Source organism: Semicossyphus pulcher, unplaced genomic scaffold, assembly GCF_022749685.1.
Source record: "Semicossyphus pulcher isolate SPU_LCO1_2020_fin unplaced genomic scaffold, fSemPul1.0.p SCAF_9, whole genome shotgun sequence".
NCBI lineage: Eukaryota > Metazoa > Chordata > Actinopteri > Labriformes > Labridae > Semicossyphus > Semicossyphus pulcher.
The window spans coordinates 15,269,312-15,294,608 of record NW_027211770.1 but is presented as its reverse complement, the minus strand read 5'-3'; the positions used below and the strand labels follow the sequence as shown (position 1 = coordinate 15,294,608).

Here is a 25,297-nt window from a genome sequence, read left to right as displayed (position 1 = left end):
ATTTATTCTGTAAATTAACCACAGGGTATAGGATGGGAGAACCTCTGCTTTGTGGTGTTTCATTATTACTGGGGAGCTGCATAATATAACGGAATGCTACTTCGCCCCCCTCCTCTTCTCACCACAGATCAATGCAGCGCAATGCCTGCTGGGTACTGAAGTCTTCACCACACAAAGAAGAGCCGTGTTCGCTACGCCAATAGTGGATGTGCAGCTTCCACCGAGAACTACCGGTACCGAGATGCCCAGCTCGGGATGGTTTCCGGTAAATGCGTAAAATGTTTGGACCGGGCGCTGGAAGAGGGGTAAAGTGTGAGGTGAGGAAATGACCGGGCTGCTATTTTTAAACTAATTTCAAAGCAGGAGGCGGAGGAGGGTGAGTCAGGAGAGAGCTAATGTGCATGTCGAGGTCCTGGGAGAGCTAATGAGCCACTGTGAGTTTGGAGGGAGGATTTCACCGCAGACAATAACCTAAGTTGCGCTCCAACTTGGCCGATACGAAACAAGCCGGTATCACGAGCAAATCGCATACTCGCAGTGCACAAATGCGTGTATATAGCTTGATTTTCTGCACATCCCGGGTGCCATAGGCTGAATGTTTTTGCGTTACAATCTCGCTGAAATCACTGCTACAGTTTCGCCACCTGCAACTCCATTTTCCACTGATCTCACACAGGCGTCCATGCACAACAAAGGATGCGTGTGATCTCCGGGATGTAGATGGTGTGAGTCGATGACTCTGTCAGTGGGATGCAGCTAAAAGGTCCGTATGTCGTTCTTTTCCATTGCGGTGCGTCACGTTGTGGAAAAATGCATTAAAGGTCTCTAGAAACGTAATGTTGTCTGCAGTCAGAAAGGAGGATGCTGCGTGAATTTTAAACTGATCAGTTCTAAATCATAGCTAGTTTAAGTAATAGCTTCATTTTAGATGCGCATGTTATCACAATGCTATGACGATGGAAACCCAAGCTCTCGTTTTCAAAGTAATAATTGGCTAATTTGAAAAGGTTGACACGTTTACTTCGAGACCTATCTGCATCCACGTGTAAAGCAACACTTTAAGTAAAATATCCCCACAACATTAAATCCTCCAAAAGCAAATTCCACCTAGTTTATCTTAATATTTCAAAACGTCGCAGCATGCGTTAATTGGTTGTGATTTTATTTTGAAATACACTACCGGAAGTTGTCGTAACCGCTGCGGCGAGTTTGATACGTTCACTCATCAGCATCTTGAGTCCACTGGCGCGAGATCCGCTCGCGGAGAAGGGAGGCAGGTCTGTGTAGAAATCCTTCACACACGGCTCAGTCTTCTCCTCCTGCCGGGAGTAACAGCTGCTTTTAATTTGATGCTTTTCACGCGATAGACCGAGTCAACCTCTCAGGTAATTTGAATTTTGCCTCAGGAAGAAAAGCGGTTAATTAATAGTCATGGTAATCTCGGCGATACAATTAGAAATCAGCGCTCCATTTAGATCTAATTAGGACACGGACTGTTCGGGCAAAGATGGAAGACGTGATACATTTGCTCGTTCATCTCCATAGTGATGTTGCGCGTGCGTGGCTGTGATATTAAAGTGTAATGCGGGAGTCGGAAGTCTATTTTCACATATTTTAGTCATTAGTTGTAATATTTACCGAGAACACTGGGTCCCTTCAAGGACACTATAAGATATTAACGTAATTCAGATTATTCAGTGTCATTTCAAGAGTAAGCTAGCTAGCATAAATCTTCGTCTGAAAACCAACTGTTGGAAGCTCTGTGTGGTCTCAGCAGGCAGAAAACTGTGTGCATGTGCTCAGAATTATTTATATATATATATATATTATTCACAACTCTTTTTATTGTATCTATTAAAATGAGTTTTCACCTTATGTGAAAGCAGAATATTTGACTCATGTATCCTGTTAAAGGCTGGTCTAGTCAGGTGCCTCCTCTCCATCATGAGCCTCTTCTCCTGTACAGTAACAAAGACTTCCTCTGGTTTTATCTGCCCGTGGTGTAATAGCTCCTGGAGTTAATGTGGTCTTCCAAGGAAAAAATGCTGCCTCATGGCTTGTGTTGTAGCTCTTTCCACTTCCCATTGGAAGTGCAGCCCCCCTCCTTTAATGGGCCATTAAGAGGCAACCAGGATGGTTAAGCTGTCAGCTGGGCCTGATTGATTCGGTTAGACCACAGATGAGACCGATCTGTATTTGAGATTCCTCCAGAGCTCTTGGCTGAATGTCTCTCCTCCAACCCCTCCCCACCCTCTGGCGGGGGAGTAAAGGTGGATATCCTGGGTTTAAAGCTGGAGATGCTGGAGGTAAAGAGTGCAAATGTTACCTGGGTGTAGTGAAGATGTATTGTGGTGGGGTTATGGCACGTCCTCCTGCAGTGCAGTCTTCACACAGGTGGAGGAACACTGAGGAAGAAAAGTTTAGCAAAGGCGAGGAGCGTTTTGGACTCCTTGTAAAAATAAAAAAAAAAGTGGGCCACTGGTCCCTGTGGTGAGCGATGCTTTTCTGGGGCAGGCTCGGCGATGACGCTCACCCGGCCCGGATTGGGAACAGACACCCTGGTCCATCCATTTCGGAGAGCGGTGCGGAAGCTGGCTGCTCGGATACACACTGCGGAAAGGTCTGAGCAGAGATGCTGCGGGTCTGACTTTTCTTTCCAAACAGCAGCCTCTTTTTCTGACACATCTATCACTGGTACCTTTTATGGAGCAGACCTGTAAGTATGCTTCAGCTTAGTCCACCTGAATCAGGACCTTCAGTCATTCACCATCTTTGTAGGAGTGGTACTTTTTTGGAAGTCGGGTTTCTGTGCAGTTAATGATTTTTTTCACTCACTTGGCTGCGTTTTGTGAAAACCCGAGCTCCGGAGTGAGAAACACACTGCTATTTAAAGATGGCATAACTCAGCCAGCTGCGGCTGTTTCCGCTCCCATCGTAATTGAATCAGCGCTAGTAGAGTGCGCCAATGTGAGGGTGTGTACGCTCCACACAAGATTATACAGTCTCGACTTCTAGGCAGTGTGTAACTTCTACTTTCACATACCTGATTGGTGGCTCCTATTCCTGGTGAGTGTGTTTGTGGGATAGAAGCTGGGACGAGGACCACATCCCGGCTGGTATCATCCATGGAGCGGATGTGGGTTTGTAATGGGAGTTTTCAAACAAGGTGATTCATACTGATTGTATGGAGTTGTAGACAAGATTATAGCACGAGGAGTGATTGACAAGGTGGGAATGTAACGTTTGACTCATTTATTTACTCCTCTGTCAGAATATTTAAGCTTCAGTTCGTCATCTTTGCCTTTAGTTTGTCTTGTGCGTCATGTCTTCTTCGGTCTGTTTGCCCAACACTGTGAAGTGACTTGTTGAGACTGTCAAAGGGTTCAGAGAAAAAATCTTTCATGACATTAAGTTCGGACGGACTCATCACTTCCATATTGATGTGTCCTGTATGGCAGAGAGCAGGGAGAGGGTTAACAACTCAAAAGGGAACTAGGCCATCAACATCCCTTTTTTATATGGGCACATTCTGTGACTGGGAGTTTGTGAGCGTGACAGAAACAGCAACATTTGAAGGTGGAATCTGTCTTCTGAAGCCTTCTTTGGATCATCTATGTTTTACTTGACATGCAACGGTGCATTTAAGCGCATACATAACATATAAGGCTGTGGCTGAAATGGTGGAAAATTCTCAGTATTTTTGTAGCTCTACCCCCTCACTGCCTCAAATCCACTCTCACTTTCAGACACCAAAGATATGTTCTCTTTCCCTGGATAGAGTGAAACGCTCACCACTCAGCTCGATTATTTTGAGTCATCCAGCCAAAGCTGTGGCACTGGGCGGGAGTGTAAAAAATTTCATCTCCGACCACAGATACATCTGCCTCCTCTGAGTGGTGTTAGGGTTCTCCTCCAGTCCGTTTGAACGACTCTAACAACAAAACTGCCAAACTTAAAAGTCCACTTCAGGTGTTTTAAGGCAGGATTATTGTCCTGTTTGATGTGAGTGTTACTACTTGGGCTTCTTTTTTTGATGGGGATGTTGACCTTTGACCTAACCTGCTATTTGGCCTGGAAGGGGAACCTAAGTATGCCAAAAACAGAATATAGTATCTTATAGGTGGGAAATCGTTTGTTTATCACAACATGAAAGGTCACTTCATCTAAGTACAATGATTTTCGACTTAATTATAGTAGAGCCCGACAGATATATTGGTCAGCCGGGCCGATATAATCAGGCCAATATGGGCCTATCATATCGATATTGCCGTATATAGGCTATCCATACATGTCGATATGTAAACCTTTTTTACAGAGCATATCGTTCAGGAAACAATGCTTTGGGTGATAAAGCAGTCTAGCACTAACTGGCTAGCAGAGGCGCTCCCACGCGATCGTTGTATCATAGCAAAGCAAGATAAATCTGACCGTGGGATGGACACGAGACTAGAACTGGTTGACGATGTATTATTCTTGAAAGGGTATTTGTTTAAGAATAAAACCCTCTGTGGAACATCATAACAGTGGAAATATTGGCGAACACTTAACATAGAAAATTATAATTTCAATACTCAAGATATCTGCAAAAATATTGGTAATCAGTGATTGTTTTCTTTCTACGAATTATCGGTCTCAAAAATCCACATCAGTCAGGATCAAAGTCTGTCAAAGGGCCTCCTTTGGCCTGGTCACCATCACACAGTCTGAACTGGATTTTGCTCTGATCCGGCCATTCGTTGAAAATAATGTTTCTCTGCAGGACAGAGATTTTGCAGTTTGGTTAGACCAGTAATTCACTGAATGTAAGATGATCTGGAGCTCCATCAGACGACCAGAAACATCACTTTGCAATGAATTCCATCAGTAATGTTACGAGAGGAACTGCAGGAATTTTGTGGTCACGTTGAGGGTTGGCGTTTGGGTCGTGTGCCCTTTTTTTTCACTTATAGTTATAACAAGCGTTTTTTCTCGTGTTATTTGGAATTTGGTTTTGCATGCAGAACAAATGTTTGTCCTTGTTTTCTCCATTGCCCCTATAGATGTGGTTTTAGCCTTATAGTATTGCAGCTCTTCTCTTGCAAAGAATGGAGCCTTTGCAGTCCAGTTTGCAACAATGCTGAAGTCTGGCTGAAACTAATGTTTTGTTTTGTTTTTAATCCCTGCAAATCGTGTAAAATGCACATCACAATACCCTAGATTAGAACAAATATATGTGACACCTTATCATTCAATACATTAGCATCTCTGCTAGTGTATTTATTTGATATTTTTGCATTTAATAAAGCTTAATTGTTAGTTATTTACTTTGCTGGCTTAAAGACTCCACAGCAAAACATTTTTTTTGCTCACTCCAGGTACTTACAAAGGTTATGAAGTGCCTATAAAGTGGCGCACCCAGCCTACGAAAGTGTTTAATTACACGACTGAAGTGTTTTAATGAGAGCGTTTGACTTTTTACACATGAATCGTTTGAACAATGCCCAGATGGAACAATAGGTCTGACTGTATGCCAGGAAACTGTTCTCCCACGAGACTTTAACACCGCCATCATCATGACGAGTCCATTCACACTTCAGTCGTCCAGTTTTGAGCGTCACTGTCTGATTTTAGGAGGATGCAATCATGTTCTGCTTCAGTCCATCCAGTTCAAGCTTTACCAGAATGTGTGTTCAGATATGTCCTCACACACTGAGCTTCACTGTTTTAAGGGCATTTGTTGTTTCTCACTCACACTCCTTTAGATAATAATGGCTTCCCAAACTCTCTTTCCTGTCTCTTTCTTTAATCTACACTTAAAAGTCTACTATAAACTAACTTTTTTCGTCTACCTTTTTACTGTCAAAAAAGCAAAGAAAAAGTGTCTTCAAAGCAGATCTGTTCTAGTAACAATGCTAAAAATAATCAGCAAACATATTGATGTTTGTTCCTGAGGTTAAATATTGCCCATGCTCTCACTGTAGGCTCTTAATATATGATATCAAAACATGGATCACTCCTTATGTTAAAGGGCCAGTTCAGCGATTTTCAACCTCAGTCCTATCATGCTAATATGGCGAGCTAATGCCATTATGGTAGGAGAATATGCAATTTCGCTCTGTGCCTTTGGAGGACGCTAGCCGCTTCTCCAATGGGCCCTGGAAATTATTATTATTATCGTATTTCAGATTCTGTACCGCTTTGAGCCATTGCCTACAGCGATCAATGTCCTTGACTGGAAAACGGTAGTATTTCACTCCAGCTTCTCTCGCTGGGCCGTTCCTTTCAGAGGCAGCAATGCACGCTGGGTGTTGTAGGAATGTAAGCATATGTTTGTTAAACAAACAAACAAAAAGCGCAGGGAGTTCCCAGGGTCAGCAGCATCTCGTATAAAGTTACCTGAAAATTTAAATAAATAAATGAATAACTTCCTGAAGTTTTATAAAGAAATAAAACAAAGTTAAATAAAATTTGCGAAGACATGAACTCTTATTGGCCGTCGGATTAAAAATAAAAAAAGGCTGATTCCGATATGCGTCTAAATGCCGAATATCGGCGCCGATAATCGGCCCGGCAGATAATTGGTCTATCCCTAGTTCTTTGTGCTGATGATACATGCATCTTCCCTCTTTCTGTACATGACTAACTATTATCTAACTGTCTTTGTTTTTCTCTATCAGAGGGGTTAAGATGGGAGGAGCTGCCGTATTAAGCATGCTGGAGACCTGAAAATATACTACTCTACTGCTGCTGAGGACCTCAACCACCCCAACCCCACCCATGACTTTCTATAGTGTAAGTCTTTACCTTATTATATTCACACATATTCACATTTAATGATGCTGAGTCCATTTATAGAGAATATCTCACATATACTAAAATGATAACAGACGTGTTTATTAATGTAAGATTAAAAAAAATTCAGTCAAGGGGAGATATAAACAAAAAACACGGTGTGTTCACACAAGCTGTTTTCATTGTTTCTGTGTTATTGTCCCTCACCAGGTGTTAATATATTTCATTGTGTAAAAATAATGTAGTAAAACATGAACTATGTTTCATGAATAATATGCTGAATTTAGTGTGTGATGTTTGTTTTGAATTTGGCTTGAAAGCATTCTGGGATTATTGGGTTTATCTCTCCCAGAAGAGTTCGACTTAGATGCTTCGGATACTTTCAAACTGGAAGGTTTAATTAGGGCTTTAAGGGAATTTTAATGAAAACATTTAAGACTAAATATCCCATGAATCCCAGACCACAGTGTTGATGTTTGTTTGGAGCATCACTCGCCAAAAAAGGTTGAAGGGAAAACCGAATTGCTGCTTCTTCTATCCTGGTTTACCTCTAAGTGCGTCTCAGTCACATCTCAAACTGGTGTTGACGCTCAAACTGTTGTTTTTCAGGACCCGTTGATTGGTGTGCCTCAAACTCTGTAATGGAAAATCGTGGTGAGTACCAAGCTGCTCGTTGTGGTTTGTTAAGTGCAGTGTTAATGCTGCGGGGAGAGCTGTAGATTCACTCATCTGGCTGTACATCCACTGTGTTTATGGAGGTCTGTCTGCTTTTTATGAGCCTCTCAGGACTTCAGCCATACATCTTGTCACACTCGGAGCCTGATCCAGGATCAGTTTCCCATCGAAAAGCTCGGGTTGTTCAGGGTTTTTCAGGGTCAACTTAGGTCTGTGTGTTACATGTGTGCTGCAGAAGAGTTGGTTCGGTTGTATCATTGTTTATGCTGCACTTTGTTGCCAAGTTTTTGTGTATTAAGTCCTTTACTGCGTTTAAACATTGGCATGGCAACATTCACCCTTCCTCTCTTGTAAACCCAGCAGCTGTGCAGGAAAAGGAAGTGTTTACACAGTTTGTGTGTACAGGAGTTTTTCTGTTCACGGTCACCTGAAGCTGCCCAGTTAGCAAGTTCCTTTTTGTTAAACTAATCTGCCCAAAAAGCTGTTTTAAATGTCCAAGTGTGCGTACACTAAGCCATCCCTACTGACTGTCACTTATGACTTCCTGTGGCTGCTTCATAATAAAAGCCTTACACAATTCTCTTCATTAAATGACTGAGAGAAAAGATCTAACGCTGTGTAAGTTGTTGGATTTTCATAAAAAAATAGAATTTGGAAATAAGCTAATTTTCTTTTTTGATGAGAGGTAGATGCTTATCCTATCTTAGCTTAGCTTAGCTTAGATTAGCATAAAGACTGGATACAGGGATGAGCTTGCCTTGCTCTGTCCAATGGTGTCAAAATGTGCCGAGAAGCATCTTTAAAGTTCACTAAATATGTCAACTGAGAGACCAAACATATAAGCATTTATTTTAGTGTCTACCTTAGTTTATATTTAATGACAGATAAATTACTTCCTTATTATTACTTATATCCGTTGAAGTGTGTCCTGATTTTCTTGTGTATCGTAAAATACGGAATATAAATCAAACCAGAATATAACCCAGTTATCTGTCTGTTTTGGGGGGAATCCCAGAGGGGAAAAAGGTTTTCTATAGCTATTTATTAATAAAAACGTGTCCACGTAACACGTAATTTTAACACAATTTCAATTTATTTTCATTTAAAACATATTCAAAAAACTAATTACAGCCTACCATCTGTTTTTGCCATGTCGAGTTTGCAACCCCGCTAGCTACCGTTGCTGTAGCTAGCGGTAGCTGGCAGCCTATGGTAACGTTGATTGTTGTGAGGGTGGCGGCTGCAATGGCGATCATAAGGGTGCATGTCCGTGACAAAGCGTTAACAGCAGTCAAGTTAGTTAAGCAAGGAAACACAAAACAGTAGTATTGTAAAGGAGACGTTGTAGCGGCTTGGACCTGTGAACAGTTTAATGCGGAGGTGTGACGTCACCACTTCACAACCGACAACTTTAGCTAGATTATAGCGCCGTCGAAATAACTGCTTGCTATCTCCTCTGTTGTTTCTTATCCCTATGATGATAAATCTATGATATCTGATTATAAATAAGTGGTTAAGAGTCCGTCCCTTTAAAACGATCTCTTACACAGACTCATGTTCAATGATGAATGAGACGTGCAGCAGTCACACAGAGCTTTGTACCACCTTCCATAGGGCACGCTCTGTACTCGCCCCACGTTGAACATGTACATGCACTTATGTGCGTACCTGCCCCAATCTGCCTTCCTGCTGAAGGCGCCTGGCCCAGTCTGTTATCCAGGTCAGGCCAACAGGTTCTGGGCTCATGCGGATTGGCTCAGCTCTCTCTGGAAGCGGGCCCGGTGTGGAGTCTGTATGTGGGGCACAGGGAGAGAAAAGGAAGGCTGCCGAACACACAAGCTCTCCATCTTTAGAAACGGCTCGAGATGCAGCCAAACGCTCGGAAAGCTCTGATCCAGCAAGCATAATGACACAGCTCAATGCTCTGGATTCCTCTGAGGAGCAGTTGGACCAGGTTTTCTGAAGACACACAAACCTCAAAAAGAATCAAAGCGCTAATTCAGGGGTCCGGTCGGCTCTCCCTGTTTTCTTCTAGTTTAAAGAAAGTGGTCTCTTTTTTTCCTGCCCTGCCTCCCCACATTCAGGCCCCAAACAGGGCAGCTCTCCTTGGCAAACAGGTTTCAAAGTCATGCTAATGCCTTCAAGACTGTTCAAATTGCGATAAGAGACTTGGAGATGTGCAGAAAACTGAGTGTGGGGAGGCATTAAGAGAGGTGAGCAGCATGATAAACACCCTCTGCCAGCTCTTAACAACAACACTACAATAGTAGTCTAATATTAGCGCGCATGCTGGATATAGGAACAGCAGCATGTGTCTGATCAACACTTCTTCCTGTATGTCAGATGGAACAGTGGTCCTTTGGTGTCCTTTCAGAGCTTCAGTGATTTGGATCAGCAGTGAATCTTGTCTATTCTTCATGTATAGATGTTTTAGATGAAGCTCCATCACAGACAAACTTGATCTTTAACACAGCTTTACTGTATCTTGTGTCGCATCTCTCCTTTTTGAGGGCATTGATCTAAATTTCTCCAACGTCTTTAAGCTCCATCCTTCACTTTCAGACTAAATTAAAGTGTTTGTTTGTCCAGTTATGCAATACGACTGGCTTACACTGTCTGAATCTCCTGTTCCCCTCACCATCTCACTGCTTGGAAGGCAAGAACACACTGACAGCAGTGTTTAAAAGTCGGTTTAATCTTTGTATTGTTTCGTTCGGTCTGTTTCAGAGTGTTAAGACCATTCGATGGTCTCTTGAGTACCCCTACACCACAAAGCATACATTTCATTGCACGTACATTATTGGATGCACACTTCGCACCGCATACCGCAGCGCACACACATCAAATTGAAAACATAACTCGTCCTCCTCCCAGGAATGGTAGGCATCTTTCAGTGAACGCTGACCTGTGCTATGAGCCAAGGAGGGAGGGTCAGTGAGCGAGGGGGAGAGGGAGTCCAGCTCCTGGAGGGAGGGGAACGTCTTAAGGAGATTGCGTGAGGGAGGAACGGGGGAAGGACTGAACAGAAAAGGCGGAGAGGAAGAGGAGACGAGAGAAACGCAGAAGAAGAAAGGAGATATAGGAGACCAGGGGAGTTTGTTGAAGGAGGAGGAAGGCAGGTGCGGCTGCTGATCAGTCCAGTGTAGTGTGCACATTTCTGGGTGCAGGACAGGTAGAGGCCCCTCAGGGGCTGGATCATGGGACAGAGCCTTCGTGTGGAGACCCCGGCTCAGGACCCACAACAACAACACAACAATGGCGGTGAGTTTCTAGACTCACTCAAGCTCTCTGTGTGATCTTCTTACAGTTATGCATCACTCAGCAGCACCATACACGACATTAAGATAGCCTTACTATACTGCAGTTTGTCTGGTAATTAAGGTGCAGAGGAAAGATGAAGGTTGCAGATTAAATAATCAACTTATCCCAGTTTTCTCTTTGCCCTCTCGTTCACTTTCAGCAGCACAAGGAATGTTAAATCACCGGGATCACGTGGATGAATCTCAGCTGTGTTTCTACACACTCATGCACATGCTGCCCACTTTATCTCCATTTGATTTGCTCAGGCATTTAATATATTGAAAATAAGACTTATTATTGTAAACAAAGATTATGTTTTACGAGGAGAAGATGTATTGTGTTTTTTCATATGACAAATCTCTGAACTTCACCTCGAGTACAGTTTCTGTCATGCTATTTATCTAAGCTAGTATGACTGTGCTTTTTTGGGTTTAAAATGTTGGAATGATTTAAAGCTGCACCAGATTCCACAAGAAGCGATTGCAGTGATTATACCATCTTTGTGCTGCCAATTAACCGGATTATGATTTATAAGCCGGCCTGGTAAGGGCCGGGGTCATAATGAGGTTGGAGGTATTTCCCAACCACTGCACGTAAGTGATCGGGTCGGCCTGGTCCTTTTTTAAAACAACAATCTCCTTTAACCACATGCTCACCTGACCGGGGCCTGCCATGACTCATTGAATCATGAGGTTAGAGGGAAATCTGGCCCCTCTGGGAGGTGTCTGAGAGAGAGTGTGTGTGGGTGTGGCTTCAGGATAGGGGTACGTCAGCAGAGCAGTCCCCCCCATGTTTCCTGACTGGTATGCCTTATCTTGGCAGAGCTCCTGATTACAGAGCATGACTCAAAGAGTTCTGGTCCTGGCTTTGTTCTGAATGAAAACATGTTTTAACTCATCTAAAAATACGTAATATATAAGGTCTAAATATTCATCACCCGTATTTGTTTCACTGTGCTGGACCTTGCAGCTCTGTGTCGCCACGAGCAGTGCAGCTCTGTGTTATTGAGTGTGAGGGGAAGAGGTTGTCTTTGTTCTCGGTCACAGAATCAGGGTGGAGTGTCGTTTCCTCCCTGTGTTTCCAGGCTGCCCCCCCCCTGCTCTGTAACTCCTGTACTTTTGCTCTCTTTGTCGCTCTCTTTTCCCCTTTGCTCCCGTTCCCAGACCCTCGGTCACTCTCAGCCGAAGTGCCGCAACACACCAGACTTCTTCCCACTTCTGCTCAAACAATGACAGACTGGAGAATGACTTTCTGTGTCTGTGAAGACTTCAGAGTGGATCCACAGCTCTCCTGAGTGTGAAGATTCAGTTGGATGCTCTGTACTTTTTGTCTCTTTTCGCGGTGTCGGTGGATTGACGCATTTTCTAATCAGGCATAGCTGGCTAATGTACAAGTCTCCTGGATATATGCGGTCATCATGTTCAAATAGCTGCCCGCTGCACGGGCTGAGTCCTGTGCGATCATCATCTCTGCAGTGCTCTGGAGTGTGCAGGCCTGGCACAGGCAGCTCTTATCCTGCTTCACTGGCTTCAGCTGAGCCACAGTGTCAGGGGCTGCTGTGACAGAGCAGGCTGCTGTGTGAGAATCTCAGTTCTGGTTCACAGGGAAGCTGCTTCGAGAAACGCTTAATCTGGATGTTATGGCAGCTGGTCCGAGTCTTCAGATATCTACCTCGCCAAGATAAGCAGGATTTCCACGGTGCAGACATGTCTCTTGAACCCGGACCCGCTCTGCTGTTTTGAACAGCCCTCTGCAACTTCAGGCAGTTTATGTTGGGATCCATAGAGGACTGTTGATTTGTGGTTTTCCGAATGCTCCCTGCCTTCCCATGGCATGCTGCTTCAAGTCCCGCCACCATGGAAGCTGGACGCTTAACACCCCTCTTCAAGGTAGACGGATGTGTGTTTTTTTTAAAGGCCTTTCTTACTTTTTAGAAATAAACAAACCCTTAAAAAAAAGTTCTGATTCGAGCCGTTCTGAGGTTTTACCAACCGTCAGGCTTTTAAACACTTTGTAAGCACTCAGTTCAAATTCTACCCTGCCAGCAGCACTGAGGTAGCTGTGTGCAGCAGCGGTTAAAGACTCTGTCCTTCAGCTGCAAAAATGGGTTTGAATCCTGCGTCAGCAACCGTCCACACCGCTGAAATGTCCCTTAGCTAGATACTGAAACCCTGCCAGCTCCAGGGGCGCTGGTCCTCAGCTAACCCCGAAGCCCCCGCCGTGTGTGTCGAACGCAGACTCGGTTTCCATCCAGGAGTGATATTGTTGTTATTATAATTATACTGCATTCTTTATTGGACTTGTAAGTATGCTGCGTCAGTATTGTAGGCATTGTGTGAGAGCATATTGTTGTGGGAATCAGAATGAGAGGCATTGTTGTTGTTGTCGAGACTTCCTGTTTTTGCATGAGACTGGATGTTTCAAATCGGACCCTATTCTCTCTCAACTTGTAAATATTATGTCTGCTGAATGAAGCAGCTGCAGCTTGGCAGAGCTCATGTTTGAAACCCTCTGTGAGCTCAGCACCCTGTCAGGTGGCCTGTCAATCACGTACACCCAGAGTATGTAACCATGACAGCAGAATGCCGTTTAATAAGTGCTTTAAGCCCTCAAAATGACCAGTGTTCTTTCTCATGTTTCTCCTCTTTATGTAATTTTTTTCCTCCTGCTTCTCTTCGACTGCACCCATGGGTGAGCCTCTCTTCTCTATAGAGGCAGCGAGGGCTGAAAGGCTGATAACGCACTACTCTCCATCCAGCCAAGGAATGTGAGCACTTGACAGTGAGAAATCCTGGCTGAGCGCCAGCGTCAGACCTCTCCTGTTAACTGTGGGTTTGTTGAGGAGTCCATGAGCTCTCAGCATCACCCTGCCAAAGCACACTGAGTCCCCGAGAACTAACAGCTAAAGATAATAACAGCCTTAATGAGCGCGGCCCTCGTACAAAGATCTTCTGTCACAGTGTTGTGACTGCTGATGGATCTAAACTCTTTTTTTTTTTTTGCATGTTCCTCTCTCTTATTTTAAGCGGTACAAACTGCTAATTTACTTGATATATAAAATCACTGCTTTCCTTTTTAGATGATGACGCTGAGCAGCACCACGGCACAATGGTGGGAGAGGGGGGCAGCACAGGGGACAGCACCCCGAAGCGCAAGGGCAAGTTCTCCACACTTGGCAAGATCTTCAAGCCGTGGAAGTGGCGGAAGAAGAAAAGCAGCGAGAAGTTCAAGGAAACTTCCGAAGGTTTGTGGCGTGAACTCATTGTGTTGGCAGAGCGAGCGAACCTCCTTCCTCTCTCGCCGCTCGTATCAGTTTCATTCAGCTTTTATCAGAATACCTAAATGCATGTTTTCCTGCCTGAATGTTTTGCTCCACAAAGATTTCACTGCACCTACAATAAGACAAAAGGCTGCTAACAAAAATATCCTGACCTCTAAACTTGAGTGTTAGTATCTGGAGCATGAGGTCACACGCTAAATCTTTCCTCATGGAGACCTTGACATGGCTAACCGTAACTTCTCTGTATTGACGGCAGAGCTGGAGAGAAAGATGTCGACGAGGCGTACGCGGCAGGAGCTCATAGAGCAGGGAGTGCTGAAGGAGGTCCCGGACAACGGTGAGGATGCCTCTGTGACTCGTGTGATCTCTCTGCACAACAGTGTCTGTATCTGACAGCAGAGGCCCTGAGGCTATCGCGCCCACACAGACAGTACAGTAGAGTCATCAGTACATTACGGCAGGAACACTGTCCTCCTCACCAGCAGGTGTCTGAGACATATTCATAAAAGGCAAATTTACCTTCACCTTGCTGTTTTGAAATTAATAGCTGTTTAAAATGGCAGGCGTCTCTCCGGAGCCGAGGGAAAGTGGAACGAGTAGTAGCCTGCAGCAAACTAGCTGAGAGAGGGGTGTGTGCAAGTGTAATGTGGCCCCGCTGATGCAGAAGGCCGTTTATTAAAACCTACAGCTGCTCACACCCACAAACACAAACACTGACGGGCTGAAGGCACCTTTCTTTAACAGGAGGATTATTTTTGTTATGAACTAATATGTTCATTCTCAGTCTGTAAGATGTCAATCACAATATCTCAGCTGAAGGTGTCAACTTTGAATGACTAGATCTGCTCCTACAGCAATTCAAAGTCATTGATGTTTAATAAACAGTTTGTAGCACATCAGCCAAAAGCAGCAGAATTTGTCCTGCTTGGTAAATGAAATGAAGAAGAAAATATATGTAGATTAATTTTCTGTTGATGGAATAATTGTTTCCTCACTTACTTAGGTTATCCAGGTTAAAGAGGACGGGAGCATAAAACACCAAAGTGTTCCTCAGTATCAAACTGAGTCAGTATAAAAGATTCTGAATAATTTAGAGAGAGTAAATATTTAGATTTCTCCTCGTGCTCTTGCTTCATGACTCAGAACAGTGCGTCATCTTCATCTCGTGTTCTTTTGTCCAACTTTTTCAGATGCGGATACACCAACCCCGAAGCAGCCCTACGTGAAGAACGGCCACACTCTGCCGTTGAGCGCCGGGATGGGAGGAGGCGGCGGAGTCCTCGGTGGTATCAGGAGCCCCTGCAACCAGGGCAAACTCCCCTTAGAGTCGGACTATAGGATGAACCCGGCCTGGCTCACCCAGCCAGACGACCGCAGGGGTCGCTCTCCCTCAGACGGAGAACGCCGGGGAGCTCCGGGCTCCAGGGGCACAGGACTACATGAAGACGGGTGGAGAGGGGGAGGGATGGGGTCACGTGGACACGTCGAAGGCGAGTGGAAGCCTAACATGGTCTGGCAGGGCCAGATTCACGGACAGATGGAGGACTGCAGACGTGGGGGGCGGCTTCACCCCGAGGACGGGCAGAGGAGACCCGGGCTGCAGAAGGCTCCATCGGAGGACGGCAGGAGGAGTCGGCCTGCGGAAACGGACTGGAAGCCCACGCTCCCTCGACATGCGTCTGCTGAGGAGGGAAGAGCCCGCAGAGGTGAGCTGATCCCAGTGTTGTTTAAACACTGTGATCACAAGGTCCCTGCTGAGTTTGCCTCACAGCAACAAAGTCAAAGAAAAGGTGTTTACTTTGCATTTGACCTCCTTCATACATGTTTGAAGATAATCAGGAAAGTGAAAGCAAGAGGGAGAAACAGAATCACTGCTTTCATGCTGTCCTCCCAGATATAGACGGGCTCCTGTCGGCTCCCAGGGGCCCTGCTCCAGCTAGCAGCTTCTTATTCAGGAACATGAGGGAATAGCTCGTCCTCTCTTCTCCTCTCCTAATTAATGTGGCACGATCACTATGCCCATTATTGCCCTTTAACGCTATCACTGTCAACTCAGTGATAATTGGTGAAGAGCAACACCTAAAAGATTTTGGTGCGACGTGACACACTGAGAGACTTTGGCGTGTTTGGCTGCTTTAAGATCCCAGATGTCTGTGTTTCAATTATGACAGGTGAACTATGAACTATTTATACTGTTAGCTGCTGTGAACAAAAGTGTGTCATTAAGATAACAGGAAGCCTCAATGATCCATATGTTGGTTACAAAAACAGAAGCGAGAAGACGATAGATGACATAAATGCAACACATTAAAAAATGCAGAACTACGATTAGAAAAGACATCATGCATGTTCGCAGAGGTTTTCTCCCTCTCACTCCGTGTGAATCTGCTCGGCTCTTCTCCGTCTCAACATGCGTTTTCCTTTTTTTTCCCTTCTCTCTCTGATGCTGCATCTCTCTCCGTCTCCCACACTCTTTCTATCTTTATCACATCCCCAGCTTTCCCTCCGTCCTCTCTGTTCTACATTCTCACTTCCTCCTTTCCTCCGGATTATTTCCTCTTCGGTTTCATGATGTCACGGTGATAAAAAGTCCGCCTGTAAATAAATAACCCTGAACTTCAGAGCTGCAGGTTTGAGGAATGGCGTGGGAGTTGCAGCATTGTGGGGGGGTGTGGCGCGGTGGGCAGAGGGATGTGGGTTTTCGGTGGTAATTGCAGCCGCCTACTCTGTTTATCTTCACAGCTGATCCCTAGATAATGCAGTTCTCAAACAAGTGCTATCACAGAGAGTGCTTGGAGTGGTGGAGCAGCAGAAAATGGCTCACTGCTCGGTCCCTGAACTGAAACATTTATAGCCATGTGGAGAGGTATTTTATAATGAGATCGCTAATTCAATAATGAAGAAGATAGAAGTGCATTTGTTAAAGGCCTGCCAAGAAGCATATTGTGTTTGCCCCACAGCTGCATGCAGATTTAAAGCATTCTGGCTGTTTAGATTCCTCAGTCTCTCGCTGTAATTATTCTCTTGTGTTATATAACATCCTCATGATTCTGTTTTTACAGAGTCAGAGACCCACTTCATCCCTGACCCAGAAGCCATGCGGGACACCCTGCGCGAACCTCTGCCACCGAAACAGTCCGTCATGCCTCCTAAATGGCTGATGACCTCCACCCCTGAATCTTCTGGAAACAAGGCGTCCCCTCGCACCCCGTCCAACCACCCCGCCCAGTACTCCTCTCCTGCAGCTGCGGGGCCCAAACCTGTCCGCTCCGTCTCCTCTGCTGGCACAAACACTCAGCAGTGCTCATCTTTAGCCCCGACCTCCACCTCTCAGGGCACCAAGCAGCCCCCTATGCCTCCACCCAAGCCTGTGAACAGGGGCAACGCTGCCATGCTGGGTAAGCTCTGCTGCATATTGTTTGCTTCTGTTAACAGGTCATGACGTCTGTCAGCATGATCACATTCAGCACACATCACAAATGTGCATTATGAACACTCAAACGTCTGCTCAGTTAGCATGCAGTTCTCTCGCTGCTGGAAACAATATGTACATTTATGCGTCAGCGCACAACTGACGGAAAAGAGAAGTCGTCAACAAAGCTAGCTGCACACACACACACACACACACACACACACACACACCCTGGTAATGATGTTATCTGAACAGCTTGAGCTGCTTCTCCCCAGCTAATTCCTTATTACGCCTGGACTATTTTAGCTGCAACTTTTCCCAGCACTTTACACTCTGAAGATAACAGGGACTCCTGTGGCTGTGGATGCTCTTCCACGGATGCAGTGTTTGTTGTTGTTGTTTGTTTACTGTGGGTTTCGTCTCATCTGGGATCTTGCCTTAATTCCCACTTGGACACGGCTTTCTACTTTGATTCATTTTAATCTCATTAGCTGACCTGATGGTTTTTGGTAAGCGGTGTGCTCTTCATGTCAGGCCTTTAGCTGCGTCAGTTTCTGTCATGATATGCTGTGAGGTGTCATAGTCATGTGACTAGTGAAACTGGGGGGGATTGTCAAGATGTCCTGTTGGATGTTAGTTGAGGTCGATATTGGTTATTGTTAGTGGCTGATAGAAAAGGCTCACTTGAAAACATGCAGCATTTTCAGCTTCATAAACTTTGAGCAGGTCAAACAGATATCACACCAAGAGAGCAAAAATCTGTTCGGAGCTGTCTATGAAGTCAAACGTACATTACATTGCTGCTTAATATGATCATTTAGTCTGAAGACGCTAAGCTAAGCTAAGCTAAGCTAGAACTAGCTCTTTTGTAGTTGGATTTTGGACTAGTTTCTACTTGCTCTCAATCTTTAGGCTAAGCTAAGCTAGCTTGGTCCTGGTTTTAGCTTCATATTTAACAGACATGAGAGTAAATTGTTCTTCTCATCTAACTATTGGCAGGAAAACAGCATATTTATCATAATGTGAAACTATTCCATTGACAAAGGAAGCAGGCTAATGACAGAGCATGTACAATAAACACAGCACCACCGTGTTCCTGCATTCAAAACCCTCCAGCTGAAGGCCTCTGTCTCCTCCCTGTTAGTCTCCGCCCTCCAGGGGGGAGAGAACGCTCAGCTTCCTCTCTACTGGTCCTGCTGGAAGCGAGAGTGCGATTACGATGTCTACCTGTCCCTTCCTGTCTACCTGTGCCGGCGGGCCGGAGGCCTGCGCTCAGGTAAAAGGATACCTCCTGGTATCTCTCTGGGCAGGCTGCCCGTGTCTTGAATGCCCTCCACCCCCTCCAACCCTTCAAAGTCTGCGTTCTTCATCTTTGCGTCCTTTAAAGCTGCCAACATGTCTTTCCCAATGCCTTTTTCTTGTTGACTGGCCTTGACTGCTTTTCCTTGGGTGTTGTATATAAGAGCCGCATGCACATACTGGGCTGATGATGAGTGTGCTGGCTGTATATATACACAATGAGAGACAACAGTTGGCATGTGAATGAGGGAGAGCGCTCAGCAGGGTCCAGCTGTGGCCTGCAATGCATCAAGTGAATTTTATATGCACTCAGCTTCTGCTCAACAGGGATGGATGGATGGATGGATGGATATATGGATGAATGGATGGATGGATGGATGGATGGATGGATGGAACATAATGGATGAATTAATTTTCAGAGGATTGCTGCTTTATATTGCTTTCAGTTGTTCTACAGAAAGTTAAGATTAATATGTAAAGACACAAATGTGCATGCTAATAATCTGGGCTTTCTGTTAAGATGCTTCTTGCACCTTGTTGATGCTAATAAAGCAGTTTGATTGCAGGTTCACAGTCTGGCTGTGTAGAGCATGTAAGCTGTATGTTCCCTTCCCCTGACCTGGGGCACATGCTGCACACTGGTTTATAAGGGCAAAGTGTGCATTCATGTTAACACGGTCATGTGATCCGACACGCTGTATGTACACAATAATGCTCAGCCACACATGTGCTCCCACTTTTTTTGTATCTGTTCATCATACATGTGGAGCTGATGCATGTATAGAGCACTTTCTAGCAGCTTGCTCACAGGCCAAAGCTATCGCTGCTTTAAATGATTACTTTCATGATTTCCAGGTGACTTCACCCAGGCCACCGGAGGAGCCAGTCTTGTTCCGGCCAAGCCGTCGCCACCGATGCCTCCTAAGAGGACCACCCCCGTCACCAAACGCAACCCGGAGGACTCCTCTGCTTCGAGCCATCCCATCAACCCCGCATCGCTGTCTCTGGAAGATCACAGCAGCCACTCTGTGAGCTTCCAGCTGCCTCCCCCTCCTCCCTCCCCTCCCCTGCCAACACACATACCGCCCTCTCCTCCCCGCCAACACATACACACCCACCACCTCCACCATCAGCACTCCTACCCCCACCCACTGCCCCAGCCCATACCCATGCTGTTTGACCCGCCAAGCCCGACCAACGAGTCCCCTCAGCGCCCGGCTCCTGTCCCTCTTCATATCATGATCCAGCGAGCCCTGTCCAGCCCCGGCCCGGCTCAGCCGCATCCAGACGGGTCACAGCGAGCGCACACGCTGCTGTTTGAAACCCCTCCGGATTACGGAGATCGTGGTCGCCCCCTTCCTGTCAGCATCCAACCACTGAAACTGTGAGTTTGTCAATACGATGTAAAACATAGTTATTATCAAGACAAGTCAGTGCAAGCTGAAACGAGGTTACGTGAGGGCAGCTGCAGAAATATTTAAGTGCTTTCTGCAGTGTTTCAACCTACACGTGATTCATCTTTGCATGCTTCCATAAACAGCCTCCACATTCACTGTTTAAGCTTTGTACACGCTGTACTCAGAGCTGGTGCAAATCTGTTCCTGGTTACATTACGGTTCAAGTATAACTATAAACATGATGCTCTGATGTCTCTCCTGTTTGGACTAAAGAATGCTCTGTTGAAGGTTAGATACAGAGATACAAACAAACAGGTGCTTTTTCTGTGTCTATAAAGCTCATGTATTTAATTTTCCCAATCCATCAGATCTGAAGATGACTATTCAGAGGAGGAAGAAGAAGACGAGGAAGATGACGAGGAAGAGGAGGAGTACGATGGGGAGATCCCCCAGCCTGAGCTGGAGCCACGGAGTCGCAGGTGCTTGGTGGGAGACGCGGGCGTTTGTGTCATCCCAGGAGGAAACAGCAGTGAGGAGGAGGACGACGAGGAGGATGAGGATGAGGATGGAGAGCATGACATGCACGGGGAGGACAGCGACTCGGAAGGCCCTGTGCTTTATAAAGACGAAGACTCGGATGAGGATGAAGAGGATGAGCCCCCACTTAGTAAGCATAACGATGAGCAGATTTAAACAAATCTTTGTGTCTTGTTTTATGCGTCGCTCATCACTTCTATGTTTGGCTGTTACCCAGGCGCCCTGGCCAGCAGGGTCAAGAGGAAGGACACCTTGGCCCTGAAGCTGAGCAGCCGTCCCTCGGCCCCGGACAGGGACAGGTTTGCACAGGACAGGAGCAACAGGGAGGACCAGCCTCCAGGACAGACCGGCCTCACCTGGCAGAGCAGGGAGCAGTGGGAGGCCATCCGCACACAGATCGGCACTGCACTCACAAGGTACAGACGGACATCATTGTACTTATGATCACCTGTCATTCCTTTATATAGTTTCAAGCTGAAGATAGTCTGTGTGCATTTCCTAAAGAAATCAGAGCATTTCTTAGATCTTTGTCCTACTTATTGCCTGAATGACAAAGTGATGAAACTGTGTAAAAATAGTCCCTCGCTTTTTTTTCTTCTTTCCACTTCAGGCGGCTTAGCCAGAGACCGACTGCTGAGGAGCTGGAGCAGAGAAACATCCTTCAGCGTTAGTACCAAGTCTTTCCTTTTCACCGTTGTTATCCATCACTGAACCTTAGAATGCCTTTAATGAAACAGGGACTCTGCTTATAATCTGCAGCTCATGTCTTCTTTTTGTGTAGCTCCAATTGGCCTGATGATTTGTCTATGAGTTATCTGTGATTATGCAAATGAAGCAACATTTTAACATTGCTGATCCAGGTGTAAACTGAAGATTTAACACTTGCCGTAATAGCAAGACTTTACACCTAATAAGACAGTTTGAAACGTGGATTACAGTCAAGCGTCTAATTTTGGAAACATCTTTCACTCTACCTTTGGTGCACATCACAGCCAGCTCTGAAGCAGCATCTAAAAAAAGCTCTGTTTTTTTTTTCTTCTCTCTTTTTTCAGCCAAAAACCAGGCTGACAGACAAGCCGAGGTCAGAGAGATTAAGCGGCGGCTGACCCGGAAGGTGAGGCAACACATCTACAACAAACATCCAAGAGTCGAATCGTGCGTTTGCTGGATATTAGTTCTGACATAAAAACTCTGTTTAACGTAGCTGAGCCAACGACCCACGGTGGCAGAACTACAGGCAAGAAAAATCCTGAGGTTCCACGAGTACGTTGAAGTCACAGACGCCCAGGACTACGACCGGAGAGCGGACAAGCCGTGGACCAAGCTGACTCCTGCTGACAAGGTACTCGCTCAGTTTGCCGTCTCCAGCAAGAACGCAGTTAATGTACCCGACACATCTCACATGCGGGAGATTGAACTTCACATCACATTAACTTCAAGCATGACGGTTTCCTTTTAAGTTTAAATTTAACCGACAGTCTCTTGTCTCGTCTAGGCTGCTATCCGGAAGGAGCTCAACGACTATAAGAGCACTGAAATGGAGGTGCATGAAGAGAGCAGAATCTACACAAGGTAACCTTCAGCAGTGGGATCTGGGGACTGTAGTTTTTCAGATTTCAGTCCTGGTTGATTTGGTGACTACAGTGCTTACAGTGGTCAACTGCATAAGTTAATACTACAGCAAATAATACAGCAGCTACCTTTTCAAAACTACAACAAAAGAGTAACTGGTTTCAACAGGAGATGTAAAGTTTTAATAAATGAAACAGTTAAAAATGATGCGCACAGGGTGAGTCGTTTCACCACATCTCTACTTTGCTAAGAAGCTGGAGGTGTGCAGCCTGTTTCCTGAAGCTCTTAAAATAACAGTTGCAGAAATTGTCAGTTTCTTCATGTTTCACGTCCCCAGTGCAACATTATAAACCCATTAAATAAGAAAAACTGCACACTGTTCCTTTTAGATTATTTAATGCATAAAGGATTGCTGTCAGCTGCCCTAACCTCTTTGGTTTCCTTATCAGTCCTTCACAATAAAAGCCTTCCCATGTTTCATCTAAACACTTTTGATGTGAAGCAGCATAAGTCACAGTAACTTAATACAGCTTTGTTACAGCAGCAGGAGAAACATCTCTATTTACAGATTCTACATAGAAATGTAGAATGTGTAGGCAGGGGCGTGGATTTTTACATTTTAAAAGTCACATTTTAAAAGTAGTTTACAAATCTTTTTACGGTTTACAAATCTGCATCATGATGTCGTCATTTCAGCAAATTTAACTCATAAGTTAAATCATAAGAAAAGCTGTTTCTTTTTGGGGTTCACACTGCCAGAGGAAAGATGAACCGGCACTCCTCCGGAGGATTTAATGAACCAAGAAATTGCATGTTTATTTTGCTGACATATCTGGAGGGGTCATAGAGCAAAAAAAATTTAAGCTCCCGCACACTGTCAAACTTGAAGAAATTATATTTATTTGCAACATTTCGGTGCTAGTTCTTCATCAGGCAAACAATTTTTCAAAAAGGGCAGGACAACTTAAAACGTCCAACTCATCCTATCAGGTCAGACTCAATCAACACAAAAGTCATCTAAACGAAACAGAAATAATGGGTCCTATTTCTTTTATATGCATACATTTAAATGAAAAGGAAAGGTCGTCAAGGTAAACATAAATAGAAAACAAAGAATAGTATAGAATAGAATACAAAGAAAAAGGTAAATTGTCATTCAGGCTGAAAACAACATCTGGAGGGGTGAAATTCGCTTTACTTTTATCTACATACACGTTTGCTTCTCAAGTTGCTAACTGAAGTGTAAACAATGCAGCGCACAGAGGGAGGGAAGTCTTAGCTGGAGGTCGTTTATTGCCAATCGCTGGCTAAAGCAGACATGCCCGACATGTTCACCGTTGTCCCCAGAAGCTATATCTCTGTCAGACATTAGGCGATGGGGTCTGAGATTGGGAGAAACAGTGAGGTTGATGGTCTCTTTTAAGAATGATGTCTGAAAGAATGCTGACCATAAATAGCATCAAATGCAGGATTTGATTTCATGAAAAAAAATGTTACTTTAAAAAGAATTAATGTCTGTCAATGCCTCATGAGATCTCTCGTGTTTATTTTAGGTTTCATCGGCCTTAGCCTCCTCCCTCCTCTCGGATAATGAAGCACTTAAGATACCTGTGTGGCCAGAAGCTGCTCCCTATGCAGACAGATCGCCCTTTTTACGTTTCCAGAATGTAATGTACAGATTATCAGGGAACGCCTGGAACTGACTGAAAACAAGAATGCTTCTCGCTTGCCCTTCATCGCCCTCACACTACATTGCTTACACTAAACTGAGGAGGTGGCGGGTGAGGACCAGATGCAGTATTTCTCCCTGACGACAGGGGGAACCACGTGCCAATGAAGCGGAGAAGAGGCAGAGGACCTACAGGGCTTACTCTCAGTCTGCTGTTGTGTGGTACCCCTCAGGGACTTGGAGCTAGTTACAACCTTTAATGCGGCCTCATTCTGTGTTGCCTTTTTTCTTCTTTACTGTATATGGAAAAGCTAATTCATCTTAATGTAATAACATACAATAATATTAGTAATAATACTGATGACTTATAATACTCCACACAGTAATAATAGATAAGAGACAGGCGGTGAGAGCAGGCCGGAGGGGGACGACTGGGATATTCTGTTATAGGACTGGACATCTCTGGGATATTGTGTATGTTTTATATAAATTGTGTACAGACTGCTATTGTTATACTTTAGAATGAAATTTGGAAAGGTCTAATTATAAAATATTCTGTAATGCACAAGATATTTTATATTGTAATTTTGATCACATGAGTAGTGACAGATTTTATTTGAGCCTTTTTATAATTTGGCTTGCCTGTATTTATGGTTGTGATGTGAGGTGGCCATTTAAGCATCAATTTAGATATAGAGAAGTGTGAAGGGTCAGGAGGCTGTTGGTGTTTTTCTGCGTGCCAACATACCCGATGCCTAAAGGACTATAGGAAACTGGTTTTCATATCGCTGATTTCTGCAATCCACTGCATGAGCCAACACAGAATCCAACGCCATCGGCTCTGGAGACTCTCTTCATTTATACTTTTTTATGAGTTTTTGTACTTCCCTTTAAAGATCAAACATGCAATGCATTCTGTAGCCTTTTTGATTAAGGTCAGGATAGTTGGGTGAGTGTAAGTTGCTGCGAGTGTAGATCGGGGGAATTATCCAAAAATCTGAAAATGTATAATCGGTCAACAGGGAGTTATTTTGGCTGGATCCTTTTGAAACTGCAGAAGTGTTTAATCATCTCTTGTTGTCCGGCCAGTAGCTTACAGGGTTCTTTATGCTGTGTACAGGTTGATATAGGGTTAACTGATGCTTGTGTATATCTTGTCTTCCTTTCATTTAAAAAGAAAATTTTAAATATAAAAGTATTATAGGTTGCTATTTTTTTAAGCACAGAATATTAGTTGATTAAATGCTACAAGAATGGGAATATGAAAGTGTACCTTTTCTGTAAAACTAAGTTCGTTTTTAATTGAATGTGGAATTGTGTGGACTGACTTTTCTTTTTATTTGTAAATAGTCACATCTGGATCTAATTAAAAACCTTACAATTCA

General features: G+C 44.6%; 1 protein-coding gene across 4 annotated transcripts; it reads left to right on the top strand.

Annotated features, from left to right (window-relative positions):
- The first annotated feature begins 1,330 nt into the window (after positions 1–1,330).
- phactr4b (phosphatase and actin regulator 4b) lies at positions 1,331–25,297 on the top strand. Of its 4 annotated transcripts, XM_069656902.1 has the most exons (16): positions 1,331–1,385; positions 6,657–6,771; positions 7,381–7,425; positions 13,826–13,990; positions 14,283–14,363; positions 15,217–15,732; positions 17,089–17,424; positions 18,583–18,714; positions 19,593–20,121; positions 20,503–20,801; positions 20,889–21,087; positions 21,282–21,337; positions 21,724–21,785; positions 21,876–22,013; positions 22,167–22,243; positions 23,797–25,297. In XM_069656902.1, exons 3-16 carry the CDS (start codon positions 7,413–7,415, stop codon positions 23,810–23,812), a joined length of 2,619 nt encoding a protein of 872 aa, XP_069513003.1. In that variant the 5' UTR covers positions 1,331–1,385; positions 6,657–6,771; positions 7,381–7,412; the 3' UTR covers positions 23,813–25,297. The 4 variants fall into 4 exon arrangements, with proteins under 4 accessions (XP_069513003.1, XP_069513005.1, XP_069513002.1 ...); XM_069656904.1 differs by lacking the exon at positions 18,583–18,714; XM_069656901.1 differs by lacking the exons at positions 1,331–1,385; positions 6,657–6,771; positions 7,381–7,425 and adding an exon at positions 10,462–10,707.

Bases quoted from the DNA above. Each gene is read 5' to 3' on its own strand.
- phactr4b (XM_069656901.1), top strand. From the start codon at position 10,644: ATGGGACAGAGCCTTCGTGTGGAGACCCCGGCTCAGGACCCACAACAA. The intron at 10,708-13,825 runs GTGAGTTTCTAG...TTTCCTTTTTAG, and splicing joins ACAACAACACAACAATGGCG to ATGATGACGCTGAGCAGCAC. The intron at 13,991-14,282 runs GTTTGTGGCGTG...TATTGACGGCAG, and splicing joins GTTCAAGGAAACTTCCGAAG to AGCTGGAGAGAAAGATGTCG.